General features: G+C 46.8%; 1 protein-coding gene across 12 annotated transcripts in view; it reads right to left on the minus strand.

Annotated features, from left to right (window-relative positions):
• Positions 1–20399, minus strand: part of LOC121543307 (focal adhesion kinase 1) — a 162139-nt gene that overhangs the window by 88352 nt on the left and 53388 nt on the right. For all 12 annotated transcript variants that reach the window (XM_041853101.2, XM_041853091.2, XM_041853093.2 and 9 more), the window contains 3 exons: positions 19027–19106; positions 18804–18866; positions 1182–1236 (listed from right to left, as the gene is read on the minus strand). In XM_041853101.2, the coding sequence (XP_041709035.2) occupies positions 1182–1236; positions 18804–18866; positions 19027–19106 (198 nt within the window). The remainder of the gene's footprint in view (positions 1–1181; positions 1237–18803; positions 18867–19026; positions 19107–20399) is intronic.

A 20399-nucleotide genomic window follows, 5' to 3' on the forward strand; every position in this document is an offset into this window, starting at 1 on the left:
TAGTTGTTAATTTTCTCGAAATCTAAAGGCAAAACCTAAATTGACAAACTGACCCGTTTTCATTTTCATCAAAAACAATTGTATATCGAAGGATTGCCTTTGATTTGACGGCCTGCACATGCGAAGTTCGGCGCGACACGACCATTAGACCCGATGACATGTTTCTGCACATGAGCTAAGCTAGATAATGTCGCTATGACATCACCTACAGGCGTGATCTGGGTTTTCTATTGGAGAAGCATTTTCTAGGCATTTTTATTTAAATTCTCTTTGGAGGAACTGTGCTGCCTGCTTGAGTGACAGGGGTTGGGGTTTGGTGTGCTGGAAGCAAGCAGCCGTGGGAGGGAGAGGCAGGCATTTTTGGTGGTGCACGATGGGGGAGAGAGAGTGTGAGAGGCTTGCTCATGCCAGCAGCTGGGCACAGCGGCAGGGCCAACACTTTTATTATAGGAGTCATGAGGATAATGCACTTTACTGTTTGACAAATTCATGGTTTTATTCACCCCAAAAATAGGACGTTTTGATTGAGGTGACCAGGTAGAATGTGTAAATCGCACCAGCGCAACTAATAACTAAGACAGCCAAGTCAAAGGGTCGCAAAATGTGACTAAATGGTTGCAGTCTGGAGCCCTGTAAGGGCAGACGCAGAAACAAGAAACAGAGAGGATGAAGAGAGAGCCTGAACATTCCACCGGAACAGTTTCCAACAAGACTGTGAGGTTTGGGCAGAACTGGGCTCCTGAGTGGCGCAGTGGTCTAAGGCACTGCATCGCAGTGCTAACTGTGCCACTAGAGATCCTGGTTCGAATCCAGGCTCTGTCGCAGCCGGCCGCGACCGGGAGACTCATGGGCGGCGCACAAGTCGTCCAGGGTAGGGGAGGGAATGGCTGGCAGGGATGTAGCTCAGTTGATAGAGCATGGCGTTTGCAACGCCAGGGTTGTGGGTTCAATTCCCACGGGGGGCCAGTATAAAAAAAAAAATGTAGTCGCTCTGGATAAGAGCGTCTGCTAAATGACTAAAATGTAAAAAAAAATGTAAATGTCTATTCTCTGGGGTAAGACTACGAGGAGCAGCCAGCCAGGTAATGACACTGATTCAATCCGAACAATGGCATCTCCCTGTTTGCAGAGGCATATGTTTCCCCCATGATTGGGAAAGGGAGCAAAGCAGGTTTTCTTACCTTCACAGAGTCCAGCAAACTCTTGGGGAAGAATCTTCGTAAACCCACATCTTTTCTGCAGAGGACAGAGCAGAAAGGGGTCTGAATTACAGAATTGATCAACAAGAATATGTGCTCATTACAACAAACGAGGTCAGCAGCAGGTGAAATTGAATGAAACATCTATAACCAGAGTAGATATTTTTTAATTTATATCAATTTAAATTGTTTTTTTCGAGCCATTTTTATTGTCACTGACTCGGTATCAAGCCTGGCATCTGAAAACACTACTTCTAAAATTCATTTTATAAATGGAGAATTATTTAAAAAGAGATTGTCTTTAAAACAGCATAATTCCCTCTTAAACCACCACTCTGTTTTCAGTTCGCTCCAGATAGAGCACCTGTCAGCTGGTAGATGGCAACAGGACTGAGGCCATTTCCATAGCTAGTCACTGTGTAGTCAACCCCACACACTCACCACCCCTCCATAGCCCTATCATTTGGTTAAGAGCCAGCCAGCGGTCTCTCTCTGTATAGGCCAAGTACACAGTCTGGCCTAGATATATAGCATCACCATTCATACAGGCAGTTTGGCTGACTGTTTTCTGAGTGTGGTGGAGTGGTGTTGTTCTGGCTCTGCAACACACAGTCAGTCAGAAAATACATACTAACGCAAATATGTCCAGAACAAACAAATCGTTTGCTTTGTGAACAAATGGCACACTATTCCCTATACTGCATTACTTTTGAGTAGTGAGTTAAAAGTAGTGCACTATGTAGGGAATAGTGTGCCATTTGGGATGTAGCCATAGCCTACACGCTGTTGCTGATAGGTTAAATATTCAGATTGCATCTATTTGTTGTGAATAAGCCAGAGCCAGGATTCTGTGGTAACCGGTGGTTACAGTGTGAAGCTGCTCAGTGGAACTGACAGCATCTTAACTACTTTGCAGATACGAAACAAACAGAAAATCATAATATTAGTAAAAAATATCAAATTCCCAGTTTATGCTACAAAACCAACTTTTTAAGAGGTTTTAAAAATAGGTTCTATTTGACTCAACATTCCATGATGTACACCAGGGGTGTCAAACGTCCGGCCCGCGGGCCGGATCAGGCCCGCAAACGTGTTTAATCCGGCCCGCGAGATGATTTTGTAAAGTATAAAAATGAGCTGCAATTTTTCAATAAAAGAAACTGCTGTTCCAATTGTGTCCACTGGATGGCGAAATAGCAATTGTGTTAAGCAAGCAAACTGTTTATACCGGGGCAGAGCAAATAGGTCAAGCAAGTGCAGCCAGTCCGGATGAGCTACTTTGTTTTGCCCGCGATATTTATTACGGCTTCTACTTTTAACATTATGTACTTTGGCACCCTCATTGCCCCAATATGTCTCTGTCAAAAAAGAGAAAAGTGGACGCAGAGTGCAGAGTGTTCCAAGAAAAATTGTCATCCTTCTATTTATTCACGGAATTGAATGGGAAAGCTGTATGTTTGGTGTGTTCACAGCATGTTGCAGTGCTGAAAGAATATAACCTTCGTCGCCACTATGTGAGTCTTCATGCCGACAAATATGACAACTTTCAAGGACAGCGGAGAAGAGAGAAGGTGAATTAACTGTTGGCGGGTCTGAAGAAACAGCAGTCTGTGTTTACTCACAGCCGAGACATCAGTGACGCTGCAGTGAAAGCTAGCTACCTCATTGCTAATGAAATCGCAGTGGCTTCAAAACCATTTAGTGAGGGTGAATTTGTAAAAACATGCATGATGAAGGCAGCGGAGATTGTGTGCCCTGAAAAGCACCAGGCTTTTGCAAATATCAGCCTGACAAGAAACACAGTTGCAGACAGGATTTCCGATCTTTCAGTGGATTTGGACAGCCAGTTGAAGCAAAAAGTTAAGTAATTTATTGCGTTTTCGGTTGCAATTGATGAAAGCACGGACATTACAGATGTTGCACAACTGGCCATTTTCATCCGCAGAGTTGATGACACATTGACCGTCACGAGGAGTTCGTGGAGTTGGTGCCGATGACAGATACAACGACAGCAGCTGATATTTTCACTGCACTCGTCAGCGCGCTGGACAGGGTCGGAGTGGACTGGTCCCGCGCTGTCAGCCTGGCTACAGATGGTGCGCCCTCAATGATCGGGAAAAAAGCAGGCGTTGTGACAAAGTTCAGAGAGAAAGTGCAATCTGCAAATGGAGGACGTGATTTTTGGACTTTTCACTGTATTTTGCACCAGGAGGCTTTGTGTTGCAAGTCATTAAAGATGGATAACGTCATGAAGGTGGTTATTATTTTTATTATATTATTATTATATTATTATATTATATTATTATTATATTATTATTATTATATTATCCAAACTGTTAATTTCATCCGATCCAGAAGCCTGAATCAACGTCAGTTTGACAGCCTTCTCAGAGAGAAAGACCACATCTATGGCCTGCCATACCACACTGAGGTAAGATGGTTAAGCCGAGGTGCTGTGCTGAGGCGTTTCTTTGATTTACGAGAAGAAATTGAACAGTTCATGGAAGAAAAGGGCAAACCAGTGTTAGAATTTCATTCCACAGAATGGATGCAGGACCTTGCATTTATGGTGGATGTTACAGAGCACCTGAATAACTTGAACAAACAGCTGCAAGGGTGCAACAAAGTTGCCACGCAGTATTATGACAGCATACGTTCTTTCAAGTTGAAGCTGTCATTGTGGGAGACGCAACTCGCCGGTGGTGATGCAGCTCACTTCCCCTGTCTGAAAAATGTGTGCGCGACCCAACATGTGGCAGACATGAAGCGGTTCAAAGATAAAATAACGGGACTGTTAAGGGAGTTTGAGCAACGCTTTCAGATTTTTGGTGAACTGGAGAAAGACTTCAACGTTTTTTGTTCGCCATTAACCGTGAATCCCTCTGATCTGCCCGTCAGCATCCAACTTGAAATAATATACTTGCAGTGTGACTCGGATTTGAAGGGCAAATTTGCCGCAGCTGGCTTGGACACATTTTATCAGAATCTCTTGCCAGGTTATCCCATGTCACGGTTTCGGCCGAGACTGCTCCTCCTCCTGGTTCGGGCAGGCTTCGGCGTTCGCCGTCCCCGGAGTACTAGCTGCCACCGTTGTATGTTTCGGGGTGTGATTGCTTTAGTCTGTCTTGTACACCTGTGTCTGTTTGTGTTCTGATTACGTGTCCTATAAGTTCCCTGTTTTGTATTAGTTAGATTGTGTGTTGTTGTTTGCCTGTCGGGCGGAGCTGCGTGTTTGCGCTCTGTTAGTTTTGTTTATTGTTTTACGCATGTTGCGTAATTCCCTCGCCTCCATTTGTTTTCGAGGTCGTGTATTGTTTTGTTGCACTTTGGACTAGTAAAGTCTTTTGGACGAATCCTCTGTGTCCTGCGCCTGACTCCTCCACCACATCCACATCGGTTCTTCTGACACCCCAACTTGACAGCCCTCGCTGCAAAACTGTTGTGCATGTTTGGAACCACATATCTTTGTGAGCAAGTTCTCTGTAATGAGCATAAATAAAACAAAGCTGCGCTCAAGGCTCACGCACAAGCACTTGAATCACATCCTGAAGTTGGCTGCCACTCAGGATGTGACGCCTGATATTGATGCGCTGGTGAAAGCTAAAAGATGCCAGGTATCAGGAGTCAAATAAACTATGCAACCCCACTTAAAGTGCTGCATGAGACACCCTGATATAGTTCTGTGATCTGTGATATACTTCTGTGAATCACTGAGGCATTGTGTGTTTGTGTGTTGTTTGTCCTCAGAATTTCAAATAGCTTGAGGTGTTTTATGATTAATAGTGATGTTGTGCTTTTGGACACACTGTCCTCAGGCTCCAGCTTTATGTTTATATGTTTTTATGTTGATGTGCTATTGTTTTTAATTGATTTGATTTGATTTGTATATTTAACCTATTCTTGACTCTGTGGTTCTTGCACTTGTTTGGGGAACAGGATTTCATTATTTGCATCTACATTTCTGCCTGAGAAATGACACCCTGATATAGTTCTGTGATCTGTGAAACAGTTCTGTGAATCACTGAGGCATTGTGTGTTTGTGTGTTCTTTTTCTTTAGAATTTTCAAATAAACTTGAGGTGTTTTATGATTAATAGTGATGTTGTGCTTGTACTATTTTGGACACACTGTCCTCAGGCTCCAGCTTTATGTTTTATGTTGATAGTATTAAAACAAAGAAAACAATCTGAAGTTGTTGTTTTTAAGTTATATATACCATGATTTTACCGGTCCGGCCCACTTGGGAATAGATTTTCCTCCATGTGGCCCCTGAGCTAAAATGAGTTTGACACCCCTGACGTACACTAAGGCATTGTTGGCAGAATAGATGGATGCAGTTCAATGCATGATTAATATAATTCACCAATACATTTCTTGGTAGTCCAAAACATATTGCTATCAGGTTGTAAATCACAGCTGGCCTGGTACATTGTTTGCTGCTTCCATTAGGGATGCACTGACTTTTTCCCCTCATATCGTTTTTCAGGGGCTATACACAGCTAGAGATGCAGGTGTCATTTGGTTAGCTAGCGAGAACTTGAACGACTGTTATCCAGTTAGCTAGCATATCTCTTGTGTTCGCAAATTCACTGTGTCTATCTAGCTAGCTACTCCAATTTCAGAGCACTCTGGCTGAGTGTGCCAGAGCGCAGAATAACTGATTAATTTCTGAACGCGCAACACCCGCTGAATATGACCGTGTCAGTAAATGTAGGCAAAAAAAGTAACAGTTAGTCACAAACACTTTAAACAGCCTAACCAACTCTGCTAGGGCGAGTAAAATGGTCAGAGTGAGGTGTTCTCTCATTTGTGTCTGTATGTAGCTACCTAGCAAGCTAGCCAACTTTAGCCAGTTAGCTTGGGTGCTTGGTTGGGACAAGCATGGATTGGCAGGCAAGCTGCAGAAGGACAAGTATGCTACAATTCCCCATCGTTTATCAGTGCAATTTTGATTGCCAACTAGCTGAGCAAGTTTGAGAGGGTTTATCTAATGTTCCTTCGTTAGATTTTAGCACCTCTTGCTCTGGCTAACATTAGTTGTTGATCTTGTTGTTGTTGATGTGCATAACTGAGGGAGCGATAGCCTACCTTTCATGGTTGTTTGATCAACAAGACTGTAAAGTTCCCAAATGTAAGAGGACTCCCGTGATATTTGCAGAAATACATTCAGGTGTATTTTGTGGCTTTTGGCGAATGCATTCTAATGATCTAAAGTCACGCTGTTACAACTGCCTGTAAACACACAATCCAGTTCAAAGTCAATGATGGCAACCCTGTGTGGCAAATGGCTTGTTTGCATAAAGGCCTACTGTAGCTCTGATTGTGTCACGGTTTCGGCCGAGGCTGCCTCTCTTCCTTGTTCGGGCAGGCTTCGGCGTTCGTTGTCTCCGGAATACTAGCTGCCACCGTTGTATGTTTCATGTTCGTTTGCTTTGGTCTGTTTGTTGTGACACCTGTTCTCGTTTAGCGTAATTAGTGTCCTATAAGTTTCTCGTTGTGTTTGTCTAGTGTTGTGTGTGATTGATTTATTTCTGTCGTGTGTTGTGCTTGTATTTGCTTATTCGCTCGGTTGAGCTTCACTCCACTTTGTTGGAGCGTTTACGCACGTTTAGTGCGCCTTTTGTTTGTGTCGCCTTCGTGCGTAGTTTCGCCTTCGGGCAAGTTTTGTTCGTATTTTCCTTGTTGGAATTTGAACTAAAGTCTTTTGGACTATACTTCGGTGTCCTGCGCTTGATTCCACCACTACACCCACCTACAGCATTCTTGACAGAATCACACACCATCAAGAATGGAATCAGCAGGAGCCGCAGCAGCCCAGGCGACGCTGGAGGACAAGGTCCGTGAACAAAGTGACCAGATCCTGCAGATGGGGTCCGCACTGCAGTAGGTGATCACCACCATCCGAGGCTGGGGGACTCCTCCACCGCCATCCTCCCTGCCAGCACCATCGGCCAGTCAGCCCATTCCCGTTCCGGAACCCCGAGGAGTTCGACTCTCGCTCCCGAGGGCCTACGATGGGACCGCGGCCGGGTGTCAGGGATTCCTTCTCCAGGTGGAGCTGTACCTGGCCACCGTGTACCCGGCGCCCTCGGGACATGAGAGCGTGTCCGCCCTGATCTCCTGCCTTTCCGGGAAGGCGTTGGAATGGGCCAACGCGGAGTGGAGGAGGATCGACGCGGATACCATCACCTACGACGAGTTCTCCCGCCGCTTCAGGGCGGTGTTTGACCATCCCCCGGAGGGGAAAGCGGCGAGGGAGCGTCTGGTCTTCCTCCGGCAGGGGAGGAGGAGTGCCCAGGAGTTCGCCCTAGAATTCCGTACTCTAGCGGCAGATGCAGGGTGGAATGAGCGGGCTCTCGTCGATCACTACAGATGTAGTCTTCGCGAGGACGTCCGTCGGGAGCTGGCCTGTAGGGACACCAGCCTCGTTCGACCAGTTGGTCGACATGTCCATCAGGCTGGATAACCTGCTAGCTACCCGCGGACGTTCCGAGGGGGGTCCGTCCATTTCACCCTCCAGCGCCTCCGAGCCGTGCCCCATGGAGCTCGGGGCGCTGGCGCTAGAGAGAGGAGGGGTCGGCTTACGAGGGGTCCATCTCCTGCACCAACTGTGGTCGGGGGAGGACACACCGCGGCTAGGTGCTGGGGATGGCCTCCTAGGGGAGAGGACGACAGGTCCCGCACTGGGGATTCCTTCCAGGTGAGTAGGCGCCCCACTCACCCAGAGCTCTCTGTTGCACATTTCTGTATACCTGTGCGTTTTCCACAGGTAGCACCTCATTCCCAGCATAAGGCGCTGGTAGATTCAGGCGCGGCTGGGAATTTTGTTGATAAGAAGTTTTGTTTAGCCTTAGGGATTCCCCTTCTTCCTGTTGATGTCCCTTTCCCCGTTCATGCCCTAGATAGCCGTCCGTTGGGTGCGGGCTTGATCAGGGAGGTCACTGCGCCACTTAGGATGTGTGCGCAGGGGGGTCATCAGGAGATGATTCAGCTATTTCTGATTGACTCGCCTGCGTATCCGGTGGTGCTGGGCATGCCCTGGTTGAGTACCCATAACCCATCTATTTCGTGGCAGGAGAGGGCTCTGATGGAGTGGTCTGCCCAGTGTGTGGGTCGATGTTTGGGCGTTTCCGTAGGGGCTACCTCGGTGGAGAGTCCAAACCAGGTGCCCGCATTGCACGTTCCCCCTGAGTATGGGGATTTGGCTATTGCGTTTAGTAAGTCGAGGGCGACGCGGTTGCCGCCCCATAGGCAGGGAGATTGTGCGATAGACCTCCAGGCAGGAGCTGCGCTCCCACGGAGCCATGTGTATCCTCTGTCTCAGGAGGAGAAGAAAGCTATGGAGACTTACATAGACGAATCTCTGAGACAAGGATACATACGGCCTTCCACTTCCCCTGCGTCCTCGAGTTTCTTTTTTGTGAAGAAAAAGGATGGTGGGTTACGCCCGTGCATCGATTACCGTGGTCTCAATCAGATCACGGTGAAGTACAGTTATCCACTCCCGCTGATTGCGACCATGACTGAGTCATTGCATGGGGCGCGTTTCTTCACTAAATTAGATCTCAGGAGCGTGTACAACTTGGTGCGCATCAGGGGGCGATGAATGGAAGACAGCCTTTAGTACCACCTCGGGCCATTACGAGTATCTTGTCATGCCATACGGGTTGATGAACGCTCCGTCAGTTTTCCAATCATTCGTGGATGAGATCTTCAGGGACATGCAGGGGCAGGGGGTGGTTGTGTACATAGATGACATTCTCGTGTACTCGCCTACCCGTGTCGAGCATGTGGCCCTGGTGCGCAGAGTGTTGCGGAGGCTGGTGGAGCACGACCTGTATGTTAAGGCAGAGAAGTGTCTGTTTTTCCAGGAGTCGGTCTCCTTTTTGGGGTATCAGTTGTCTGCGTCAGGGGTGAAGATGGAGGTAGACCGGGTGTCAGCCGTGCGTAATTGGCAAACACCAACCACTGTGAAGGAGGTGCAGCAGTTTTTGGGGTTTGCGAATTACTACCGGAGGTTTATCCGGGGGTTTTGGACAGGTGGCAGCTCCCATCACGTCTCTTTTGAAGGGGGGTCCGGTGCGTCTGCAGTGGTCTGCCGAGGCGGACAGGGCGTTTGGGAGGCTGAAGGACCTGTTTACCTCGGCCCCGGTGCTGGCGCATCCGGATCCCTCTTTGCCATTTCAGGTAGAGGTGGACGCGTCTGAGGCCGGTATAGGAGCCGTGCTTTCACAACGGTCAGGCGCGCCACCTAAACTCCGCCCCTGTGCTTTTTATTCCAAGAAGCTCAGTCCGGCGGAGCGAAACTATGACGTAGGGGACAGGGAGCTGTTAGCCGTGGTACAGGCCCTAAAGGTGTGGAGGCACTGGCTTGAGGGGGCTCAACACCCTTTCCTCATTTTGACGGACCACCGTAACCTGGAGTACATCCGGGCAGCGAGGAGGCTGAACCCTCGTCAGGCTAGATGGAATATGTTTTTGACCCGGTTTACATTTAAGATCACGTACATCCCTGGGTCACAGAACGGTAAGGCAGATGCGCTGTCTCGGCGGTATGACACGGAGGAGAGGTCCGTGGAGCCCACTCCCATACTGCCGGAGTCGTGTCTGGTGGCACGGTAGTGTGGGAGGTCGATGCTGAGCTCGAGCGGGCGTTACGCACCGACCCTAGTCCACCGCAATGCCCGGAGGGTCGGAAGTACGTTCCGCTCGAGGTTCGGGATCGATTGATCTATTGGGCTCACACGTCACCCTCCTCTGGACACCCTGGTATCGGCCGGACAGTGCACTGTCTTAGTGCCAAGTACTGGTGGCCCACGTTGGCAAGGGATGTGAGGGTTTATGTTTCCTCCTGCTCGGTGTGCGCCCAGTGTAAGGCGCCTAGACATCTGCCTAGGGGTAAGTTACTACCCCTGCCCGTTCCACAACGACCATGGTCTCACCTCTCGGTGGATTTCCTTACTGACCTTCCTCCTTCACAGGGGAATACCACTATACTGGTCGTTGTGGACCGGTTTTCTAAGGCCTGTCGTTTGCTCCCCATGCCGGGCCTTCCTACCGCCCTGCAAACTGCCAAGGCACTATTCACCCATGTGTTCCGGCACTACGGGGTACCCGAGGATATTGTGTCTGATCGAGGTCCCCAATTTACCTCCAGGGTCTGGAGAGCCTTTATGGAGCGGTTGGGGGTCTCGGTGAGCCTCACCTCGGGTTACCACCCGGAGAGTAATGGGCAGGTGGAACAGCGTGAACCAGGATGTGGGTAGGTTTCTTAGAACATACTGCCAGGACCGGCCGGAGGAGTGGGCAAGATCGTTCCCTGGGCCGAGATGGCCCAGAATTCCCCTACGCCATTCCTCCACTAACCTAACCCCTTTCCAATGTGTGTTAGGTTACCAGCCGGTTCTGGCACCTTGGCAGCAGAGCCAGATCGAGGCTCCTGCGGTGGATGAGTGGGCGCGGCGCTCGGAGGAGACATGGAACGCTGCACACGTCCACCTGCAGCGGGCCCTCTGACGTCATAAGGCGAGCGCCGATCTCCACCGCAGTGAGGGACCGGTGTACGCACCTGGTGATCGAGTCTGGCTCTCTACCAGAAACCTGCCCCTCCGCCTGCCCTGTCGGAAACTGGGTCGGCGGTTTGTAGGGCCATTTAAAGTCCTGAGAAGGTTGAACGAGGTGTGTTACAAATTACAACTACCTGTTGAATATAAAAGTATTAACCCCTCGTTCCATGTGTCCCTTCTCAGGCCGGTGGTAGCTGGCCCACTCCAAGAAAGTGAGATCAGGGAGACTCCTCCGCCCCCATTGGACATCGAGGGGGCACCGGCGTACTCCGTGAGGTCCATCTTGGATTCGAGACGTCGGATGGGGGTCTCCAATATCTAGTGGAGTGGGAGGGGTACGGTCCGGAGGAACGGTGCTGGGTGCCGAGGAGAGACATTTTGGACCCGTCTCTCCTGACGGAATTCCATCGTGGGCACCCGACGCACCCTGCTCCGCGTCCTCCGGGTCGTCCCCGAGGCCGGAGTCGGCGCACGTCTGGAGCCACGCGTCAAGGGGGGGGTACTGTCACGGTTTCGGCCGAGGCTGCCTCTCTTCCTTGTTCGGGCAGGCTTCGGCGTTCGTTGTCTCCGGAATACTAGCTGCCACCGTTGTATGTTTCATGTTCGTTTGCTTTGGTCTGTTTGTTGTGACACCTGTTCTCGTTTAGCGTAATTAGTGTCCTATAAGTTTCTCGTTGTGTTTATCTAGTGTTGTGTGTGATTGATTTATTTCTGTCGTGTGTTGTGCTTGTATTTGCTTATTCGCTCGGTTGAGCTTCACTCCACTTTGTTGGAGCGTTTACGCACATGTTTAGTGCGCCTTTTGTTTGTGTCGCCTTCGTGCGTAGTTTCGCCTTCGGGCAAGTTTTGTTCGTATTTTCCTTGTTGGAATTTGAACTAAAGTCTTTTGGACTATACTTCGGTGTCCTGCGCTTGATTCCACCACTACACCCACCTACAGCATTCTTGACAGATTGGCTATGGCGCACCGGTCTCCATAGACTCCGGTCCTGGACGAGAGAGATGTTTTTATTAGGTTTTATTTGCTGCAGTGTCTATTAATTGTCTAAACACACGGCTGCTTTCCCACTTTATATTGCTATAGAACTTTCACAAATGCCTTAATAATTCACAAACATTCTAAGAATTTATGAAAACTTGAAAATGACCATGTCTAAGTGCTCGCTGGTCAGAATATTTTTTTTAAGTGTCATATTCTTCCTGGGGGTGTATATGAAGAGATTTGCATAAGATTTCATGTTGCTAAAATGCTGTCAGTTCCACTTTAAATGACTTTATTTGAGTTCAGCATGGCTGCCTCCCAGCAGGAACCCCGGGATGCATCCCAAATGGTACCCTATTACCTAATACGGCACTACTTTTCACCAGGGCCCTATATAGGGAATAGGGTGCCATTTTAGACACATCCTCGGTTAAACTGACAGACGTTATCAGGCAGCCACCTTCCCAGAGTTTGAAAGGCTTTGGTAATGTAAACACATGTTTCCCATGCCAATAAAGCCCTTTGAATTAAATTGAAAGGGCTATAAAATAGTGGGTGTCCTGTTCACAGTATCACAGTGTCATCACTGGGGTCTGGGGACATTATAATGACGCTGTAGGAGAGATGACTGAGAATGAGGATAAATTACTCTAACACTATAAATAGATCAGACACATTTCAACAGAGACTACGTCCCAAATGGCACCCTATTTCCTATATAGTGCACTACTTTTGACCAGAGATATAGGGAATAGGGGGCCATTTGCAACGCGGTCAGAGTGAGAGGTTCAAGAGGAAGACAGTAAATTTACACTGGCCTACATACGTCTAGTTAGGAGAGAGGACACACACGGTCAAAGGCTCTGCACAGCACAGGCTCATAGAGGTGAACTATAGGATTTATGTGCACAGACAGTGTTAAGATGTGTATGTTGTTAATACAGAAATACATCATCTATAAAGGTCCAATGCAGCCATTTTTTTAAATCTCAATATAGAATAATTTCTATGTAACAATTAAGTACTGGGATTGTTTTAAACTAAAATGGTCAAAAATAAACAAAAATAGCTTCTTAGCAAAGAGCAATTTCTCAAGCAAGAATGTTGTTGACTGTCTGGGAGTGGTTTGAGTGGGAAGGGGAAAACTGAAAACGATCTGTTATTGGCAGAGGTTTGGAACTCTCTTTCTTATTGGTCTATTAACTAATTTACCGCCTAGTGATGTCAAAGGTTTGGACACACCTACTCATTCAAGGGTTTTTCTTTATTTATAATATTTTTTACATTGTAGAATAATAGTGAAGACATCAAAACTATTAAATAACACACATGGAATCATGAAGTAACCAAAATATTGTTAAACAAATCAAAATATATTTTATATTTGAGATTCTTCAAATAGCCACCATTTTCCTTGATGACAGCTTTGCACACTCTTGGCATTCTCTCAACCAGCTTCATGAGGTAGTCACCTGGAATGCATTTCAATTAACAGATGTTCCTTCTTAAAAGTTAATTTGTGGAATTTCTTTCCTTTTTAACGCATTTGAGCCAATCAGTTGTGTTGTGACAAGGTGTGGTGGGGGGGGGGGTATACAGAAGATAGCCCTATTTGGTAAAAGACCAAGACCATGTCCAAGAAAAGCTCAAATAAGCAAAGGGAAACGACAGTCCATCATTACTTTAACACATGAAGGTCAGTCAATACGGAAAAAAATACAGTCGCAAAAACCATCAAGCGCTATGATGAAACTGGCTCTCATGAGGAACACCACAGGAATGGAAGACCCAGAGTTACCTCTGCTGCAGAGGATAAGTTCATTAGAGTTACCAGCCTCAGAAACTGCAGCCCAAATAAATGCTTCACAGAGTTCAAGTCACAGACACATCTCAACATCAACTGTTCAGAGGGGACTGTGTGAATCAGGCCTTCATGGTCAAATTGCTGCAAAGAAACCACTACTAAAGGACATCATAAGAAGAAGAGACCTGCTTGGGACAAGAAACACAAGCAATGGACATTAGACCGGTGGAAATGTGTCCTTTGGTCTAGAGTCCAAATTTGAGATTTTTGGTTCCAACCACTGTGTCTTTGTGAGACGTGGTGTGGGTGAACGGATTATCTCCGCATGTGTAGTTCCCACTGTAAAGCATGGAGGAGGAGGTGATATGGTGTGGGGGTACTTTGCTGGTGACACTGTCTGTGATTAATTTAGAATTAAAGTCACACTTAACCAGCATGGCTACCACAGCATTCTGCAGCGATATGCCATCCCATCTGGTTTGGGCTTAGTGGGACTATCATTTGTTTTTCAACAGGACAATTTTTATTTTATTTATTTCACCTTTATTTAACTAGGTAAGCCAGTTGAGAACAGGTTCTCATTTACAACTGCGACCTGGCCAAGATAAAGCAAAGCAGTGCGATAAAAAACAACAACACATAGTTACATATGGGGTAAAACAAAACATAAAGTCAAAAATACAACAGAAAATAGAAAATATATATACAGTGTGTGCAAATGTAGCAAGTTATGGAGGTAAGGCAATAAATACGCCATAGTGCAAAATATTACAATTAGTATTAACACCGGAATGATAGATGTGCAAGAGATGATGTGCAAATAGAGATACTGGGGTGCAAATGAGCAAAATAAATAACAATATGGTGATGAGGTAGTTGGGTGGGCTAATTTCAGATGGGCTGTGTACAGGTGCAGTGATCATTATCGGTAAGGTGCTCTGACAACTGATGCTTAAAGTTAGTGAGGGAGATAAGAGTCTCCAGCTTCAGCGATTTTTGCAGTTCGTTCCAGTCATTGGCAGCAGAGAACTGGAAGGAATGGCGGCCAAAGGAGGTGTTGGCTTTGGGGATGACCAGTGAGATATACCTGCTGGAGCACATACTACGGGTGGGTGTTGCTATGGTGACCAATGAGCTAAGATAAGGCGGGGATTTGCCTAGCAGTGATTTATAGATCAAATCAAATCACATTTTATTGGCCACATGCGCCGAATACAACAGGTGCAGACATTACAGTGAAAAGCTGCTCCACGCACCAAGCCAGGGGTGTGCATCGTCAGCCCGGTCCGGCCCGTTCCTGCTCCACGCACCAAGCCAGGGGTGCGCATCGTCAGCCCGGTCCGGCCCGTTGCTGCTCCACGCACCAAGCCAGGGGTGCGCATCGTCAGCCCGGTCCGGCCCGTTCCTGCTCCACGCACTAAGCCAGGGGTGTGCGTCGTCAGTCCGGCACAACCCGTGCCTGGGTAGCCGGTGCCTGGTCAGGTACCGGTCAGCTGCTCCACACCGGAGCTTAAGCAATCCGCTCCTACGTGTCCAGTCCAGCTCCAGCCAGCGGGGCCAGAGTTGTGATTTCTATGTTGGCCAGTGTGGTTCTCAATCAGAGGCAACGAGTGTCAGCTGTTCCTGGTTGTCTCTGATTGGGAACCACATTTAAACAGATTGTTTTCCCACAGTTGTTGTGGGATCTTGTTCCTTTTGGTTTGTTCCGTGTTGGTTGTTTAACCTAGGACGTCACGTTGTTCGTTTATTGTTTTGTTCTTGTTATCACTAAAGATAATAAAGTATGTTCGCTCATCACGCTGTGCCTTGGTCTACTCCGTTCAACGATCGTGACATGTGGGATGTTTAGTTATCAAACAATTTCTTTATTTACTTGTAGTATGGACAAAGTATGGTATATAAGCTTGGATAATATAAACAATAGATCAAATCAAATCCAATCAAATTTTATTGGCCACATGCGCCGAATACAACAGGTGCAGACATTACAGTGAAATGCTTACTTACAGCCCTTAACCAACAGTGCATTTATTTTTAATAAACAATTTAGAGGGCCTTCCTCTGACACCGCCTGGTATAGAGGTCCTGGATGGCAGGAAGCTTGGCCCCAGTGATGTACTGGGCCGTACGCACTACCCTCTGTAGTGCCTTGCGGTCGGAGGCCAAGCAGTTGCCATACCAGGCGGTGATGCAACCAGTCAGGATGCTCTCGATGGTGCAGCTGTAGAGTTTTTTGAGGATATGAGGACCCATGCCAAATCTTTTCAGTCTCCTGAGGGGGAATAGGCTTTGTCGTGCCCTCTTCACGACTGTCTTGGTGAGTTTGGACCATGATAGTTCGTTGGTGATGTGGACACCAAGGAACTTGAAGCTCTCAACCTGTTCCACTACAGCCCCGTCGATGAGAATGGGGGCGTGCTCAGTCCTCTTTTTTTTCCCTGTAGTCCACAATCATCTCCTTTGTCTTGGTCACGTTGAGGGAGAGGTTGTTATCCTGGCACCACACGGCCAGGTCTCTGACCTCCTCCCTATAGGCTGTCTCATCGTTGTCGGTGATCAGGCCTACCACTGTTGTGTCGTCGGCAAACTTAATGATGGTGTTGGAGTCGTGTCTGGCCATGCAGTCATGGGTGAACAGGGAGTACAGGAGGGGACTGAGCACGCACCCCTGAGGGGCCCCCGTGTTGAGGATCAGTGTGGCAGATGTGTTGTTACCTACCCTTACCACCTGGTGGCGGCCCGTCAGGAAGTCCAGGATCCAGTTGCAGAGGGAGGTGTTTAGTCCCAGGATCCCTAGCTTAGTGATGAGCTTTGAGGGCACTATGGAGTTGAATGCTGAGCTGTAGTCAATGAATAGCATTCTCAAGTAGGTGTTCCTCTTGTCCAGGTGGGAAAGGGCAGTGTGGAGTGCAATAGAGATTGCATCATCTGTTGGGGCGGTATGCAAATTAAAGTGGGTCTAGGGTTTCTGGTCTAGTTTTAGCTTATAAGCAGGAATCAGGAGGATAGAGTTATGGTCAGATTTGCCAAATGGAGGGCGAGGGAGAGCTTTGTATGCGTCTCTGTGTTTGGAGTAAAGGTGGTCTAGAGTTTTTTTTTACTCTGGTTGCACATTTAACATGCTGGTAGAAATTAGGTAGAACGGATTTAAGTTTCCCTGCATTAAAGTCCCCGGCCACTAGGAGCGCTGCCTCTGGATGAGCGTTTTCCTGTTGACTGATGGCCTTATACAGCTCATTCAGTGCAATCTTAATGCCAGCATTGGTTTGTGGTGGTAAATAGACAGCTATGAAAAATATAGATGAAAACTCTCTTGGTAAATAGTGTGGTCTACAGCTTATCATAAGATACTCTACCTCAGGCGAGCAAAACCTTGAGACTTCCTTAGTATTTGATTTTGTGCACCAGCTGTTGTTTACAAATATACACAGACCGCCACCCCTTGTCTTACCGGAGTCAGCCGTTCTATCCTGCCGATGTAGCATATAGCCCGCTAGCTGTATGTTGTCCATGTCGTCGTTCAGCCACGACTCGGTGAAACATAAGATATTAAAGTTTTTAATGTCCCGTTTGTAGGATAACTGTAATCTTAGGTCATCCAATTTATTCTCAAATGATTGAAGATTGGCTAATAGGATTGATGGGAGAGGCAGTTTACTCGCTCGCCGTCGGATCCTTACAAGGCACCCCGACCTACGTCCACGATATCTCTGTCTCTTCCTCATGCGAATGACGGGGATTTGGGCCTTGTCGGGTGTCTGTAGGATATCCTTCGCGGCCGCCTCGTTGAAGAAAAAATCTTCGTCCAATACGAGGTGAGTAATCGCTATCCTGATATCCAGAAGCTCTTTTTGGTTATAAGAGACGATGGCAGAAACATTATGTACAAAATAAATTACAAATAACGTGGAAAAACACACATAATAGTACAATTGATTAGAGGGCTGTAAAACAGCAGCCATCTTCTCCGGCGCCATTCTCCTAATGGCCTGGAGCCAGTGGGTTTGGCGACGAATATGTAGTGAGGACCAGCCAACAAGAGCGTACAGGTCACAGTGGTGGGTAGTATATGGGGCTTTGGTGACAAAACGGATGGCACTGTGATAGACTACATCCAATTTGCTGAGTAGAATGTTGGAGGCTATTTTGTAAATGACATCGCCGAAGTCAAGGATCGGTAGGATAGTCCGTTTTACGAGGGCATGTTTGGCAGCATGAGTGAAGGAGGCTTTGTTGCGAAATAGGAAGGCGATTCTGGATTTAACTTTGGATTGGAGATGCTTAATGTGAGTCTGGAAGGTGAATTTATAGTCTAACCAGACACCTAGGTATTTGTAGTTGTCCACATACTCTAGGTCAGACCCGTCGAGAGTAGTGATTCTAGTCGGGTGGGCGGGTGCCAGCAGCGTTCGATTGAAGAGCATGCATTTAGTTTTACATGTGTTTAAGAGCAGTTGGAGGCTACGGAAGGAGTGTTGTATGGCATTGAAGCTCGTTTGGAGGTTTGTTAACACAGTGTCCAATGAAGGGCCAGATGTATACAAAATGGTGTCGTCTGCGTAGAGGTGGATCTGAGAATCACCAGCAGCAAGAGCGACATCATTGATATACACAGAGAAAAAGAGTTGGCCCAAGAATTGAACCCTGTGGCACCCCCATAGAGACTGCCAAAGGTCCAGACAACAGGCCCTCCGATTTGACACATTGAACTCTATCTGAGAAGTAGTTGGTGAACCAGCCATCCCCAGGCTGTGTAAGGGCTATTTTACCAAGAAGGAGAGTGATGGAGTGCTGCATCAGATGACCTGGCCTTCACAATCCCCCGACCTCAACCCAATTGAGATGGTTTGGGATGAGTCAGACGGCAGAGTGAAGGAAAAGCAACCAACAAGTGCTAAGCATATGTGGGAACTCCTTCAAAACTGTTGGAAAAGCATTCCAGGTGAAGCTGGTTGAGAGAATGTCAAGAGTGTGCAAAGTTGTCATCAAGGCAAAGGGTGGCTATTTGAAGAATCTCAAATATAAAATATATTTTGATTTCTTTAACACTTTTTTGGTTACTACTTGATTCCATATGTGTTATTTAATTGTTCTGAAGTTTTCACTATTATTCTACAATGTAGAAAATAGTAAAAATAAAGAAAAACCCTTGAATGAGTAGGTGTGTCCAACCTTTTGACTGGTACTGTATATAAAACACAGGAAAATCTAGTTTTTGACTGCACTGGGCCTTTAAGTAAAATAATCACTTACTCTAATAATTCATAATTCGATTTCTTATCCAGGGCATTCCCTCGCATTTCCCTAAAAAATCTCCTGTAACAGAAAACAAAATATAGAAAAGAAATTGTGAGTAGTATATATATATATCTTACATCTTGAGATCAGATTATGGAATATTGGATGTGTACATGAATTCACTGTTTATAACATATCAATAGCCACCAAAAACTCAAGTATTCGAAATAGAACTCACCTGATTTCAAGGCAGCCCAATTTAAGTGCAATGTCTTGGTCAACTTGATCTGCTACCTCCAACATGTAGTCACTCTTGACCTGAGAAACATAATTACAGTCATTCTCCATGACAACATGTAGTCACTCTTGACCTGAGAAACAACATCACAGTCATTCTCCATGACAAAGTGAACTACAAAAGTAGTGACAGGTAAAGTAGTGAGCAATGTGAATCTCCTGTGAGACAGCAACAGCTAGAGAGAAGCAGGTCGTTAGTTACTTGTGGTTGTCCTCAGATGCTTAGCTGGTAGAGCATGGCGCTTGCAACGCCAGGATAGCTGGTTCGATTCCCTGGACCAACCATGCGTAAAGAAGTTATGCATGCATGACTGTAAGTCGCTTTGGATAAAATCGTCTGCTAAATAGCATATATTATTATATTATTAATGAGTTAGTCTGATTGAGCTGCAGCTGATGGGTCCAGCTCACATGGACGTTAATGAGACTACCTCAGTTCTCTAAGAGAGGAAACACCAGAGCTGACCGTGTATTTAACAGCAGCAGGTGGCTGTCCTATGACCTCTGACCAGAATATCAGCCATCGATGTCTATTCATTTCTAGGTGGTTCTATATGTTCAATCGCCGCCGTTCGTAAATACCCAGCAGGTGATGGCTAGCAGACTGTAGCCACACGCTGCTTTCAGCTGTTGGACTTTCTGGTGGGTTTCTTCTCTAAGAACCTCTGGCCAGCAGCCCAGCAGCTATATAACGCACTCTCAGTCACACTGAACCACCCCAGCAGGGCCGTTTCACTGTCACCAGCAGCTATATAACGCACTCTCAGTCACACTGAACCACCCCAACAGAGAGAGAAGAACACTACATGGTTTCTGTTCTCACCTGATGGTCCTAACTCAATCTGAATATGGTTTCTGTCCTCACCTGATGGTCCTAACTCAATCTGAATATGGTTTCTGTCCTCACCTGATGGTCCTAACTCAATCTGAATATGGTTTCTGTCCTCACCTGATGGTCCTAACTCAATCTGAATATGGTTTCTATCCTCACCTGATGGTCCTAACTCAATCTGAATATGGTTTCTATCCTCACCTGATGGTCCTAACTCAATCTGAATATGGTTTCTGTCCATACCTGATGGTCCTAACTCAATCTGAATATGGTTTCTGTCCATACCTGGTGGTCCTAACTCAATCTGAATATGGTTTCTGTCCTCACCTGATGGTCCTAACTCAATCTGAATATGGTTTCTATCCTCACCTGATGGTCCTAACTCAATCTGAATATGGTTTCTATCCTCACCTGATGGTCCTAACTCAATCTGAATATGGTTTCTGTCCATACCTGGTGGTCCTAACTCAATCTGAATATGG

This window comes from Coregonus clupeaformis, unplaced genomic scaffold (genome assembly GCF_020615455.1).
Source record: "Coregonus clupeaformis isolate EN_2021a unplaced genomic scaffold, ASM2061545v1 scaf0115, whole genome shotgun sequence".
Lineage (NCBI taxonomy): Eukaryota > Metazoa > Chordata > Actinopteri > Salmoniformes > Salmonidae > Coregonus > Coregonus clupeaformis.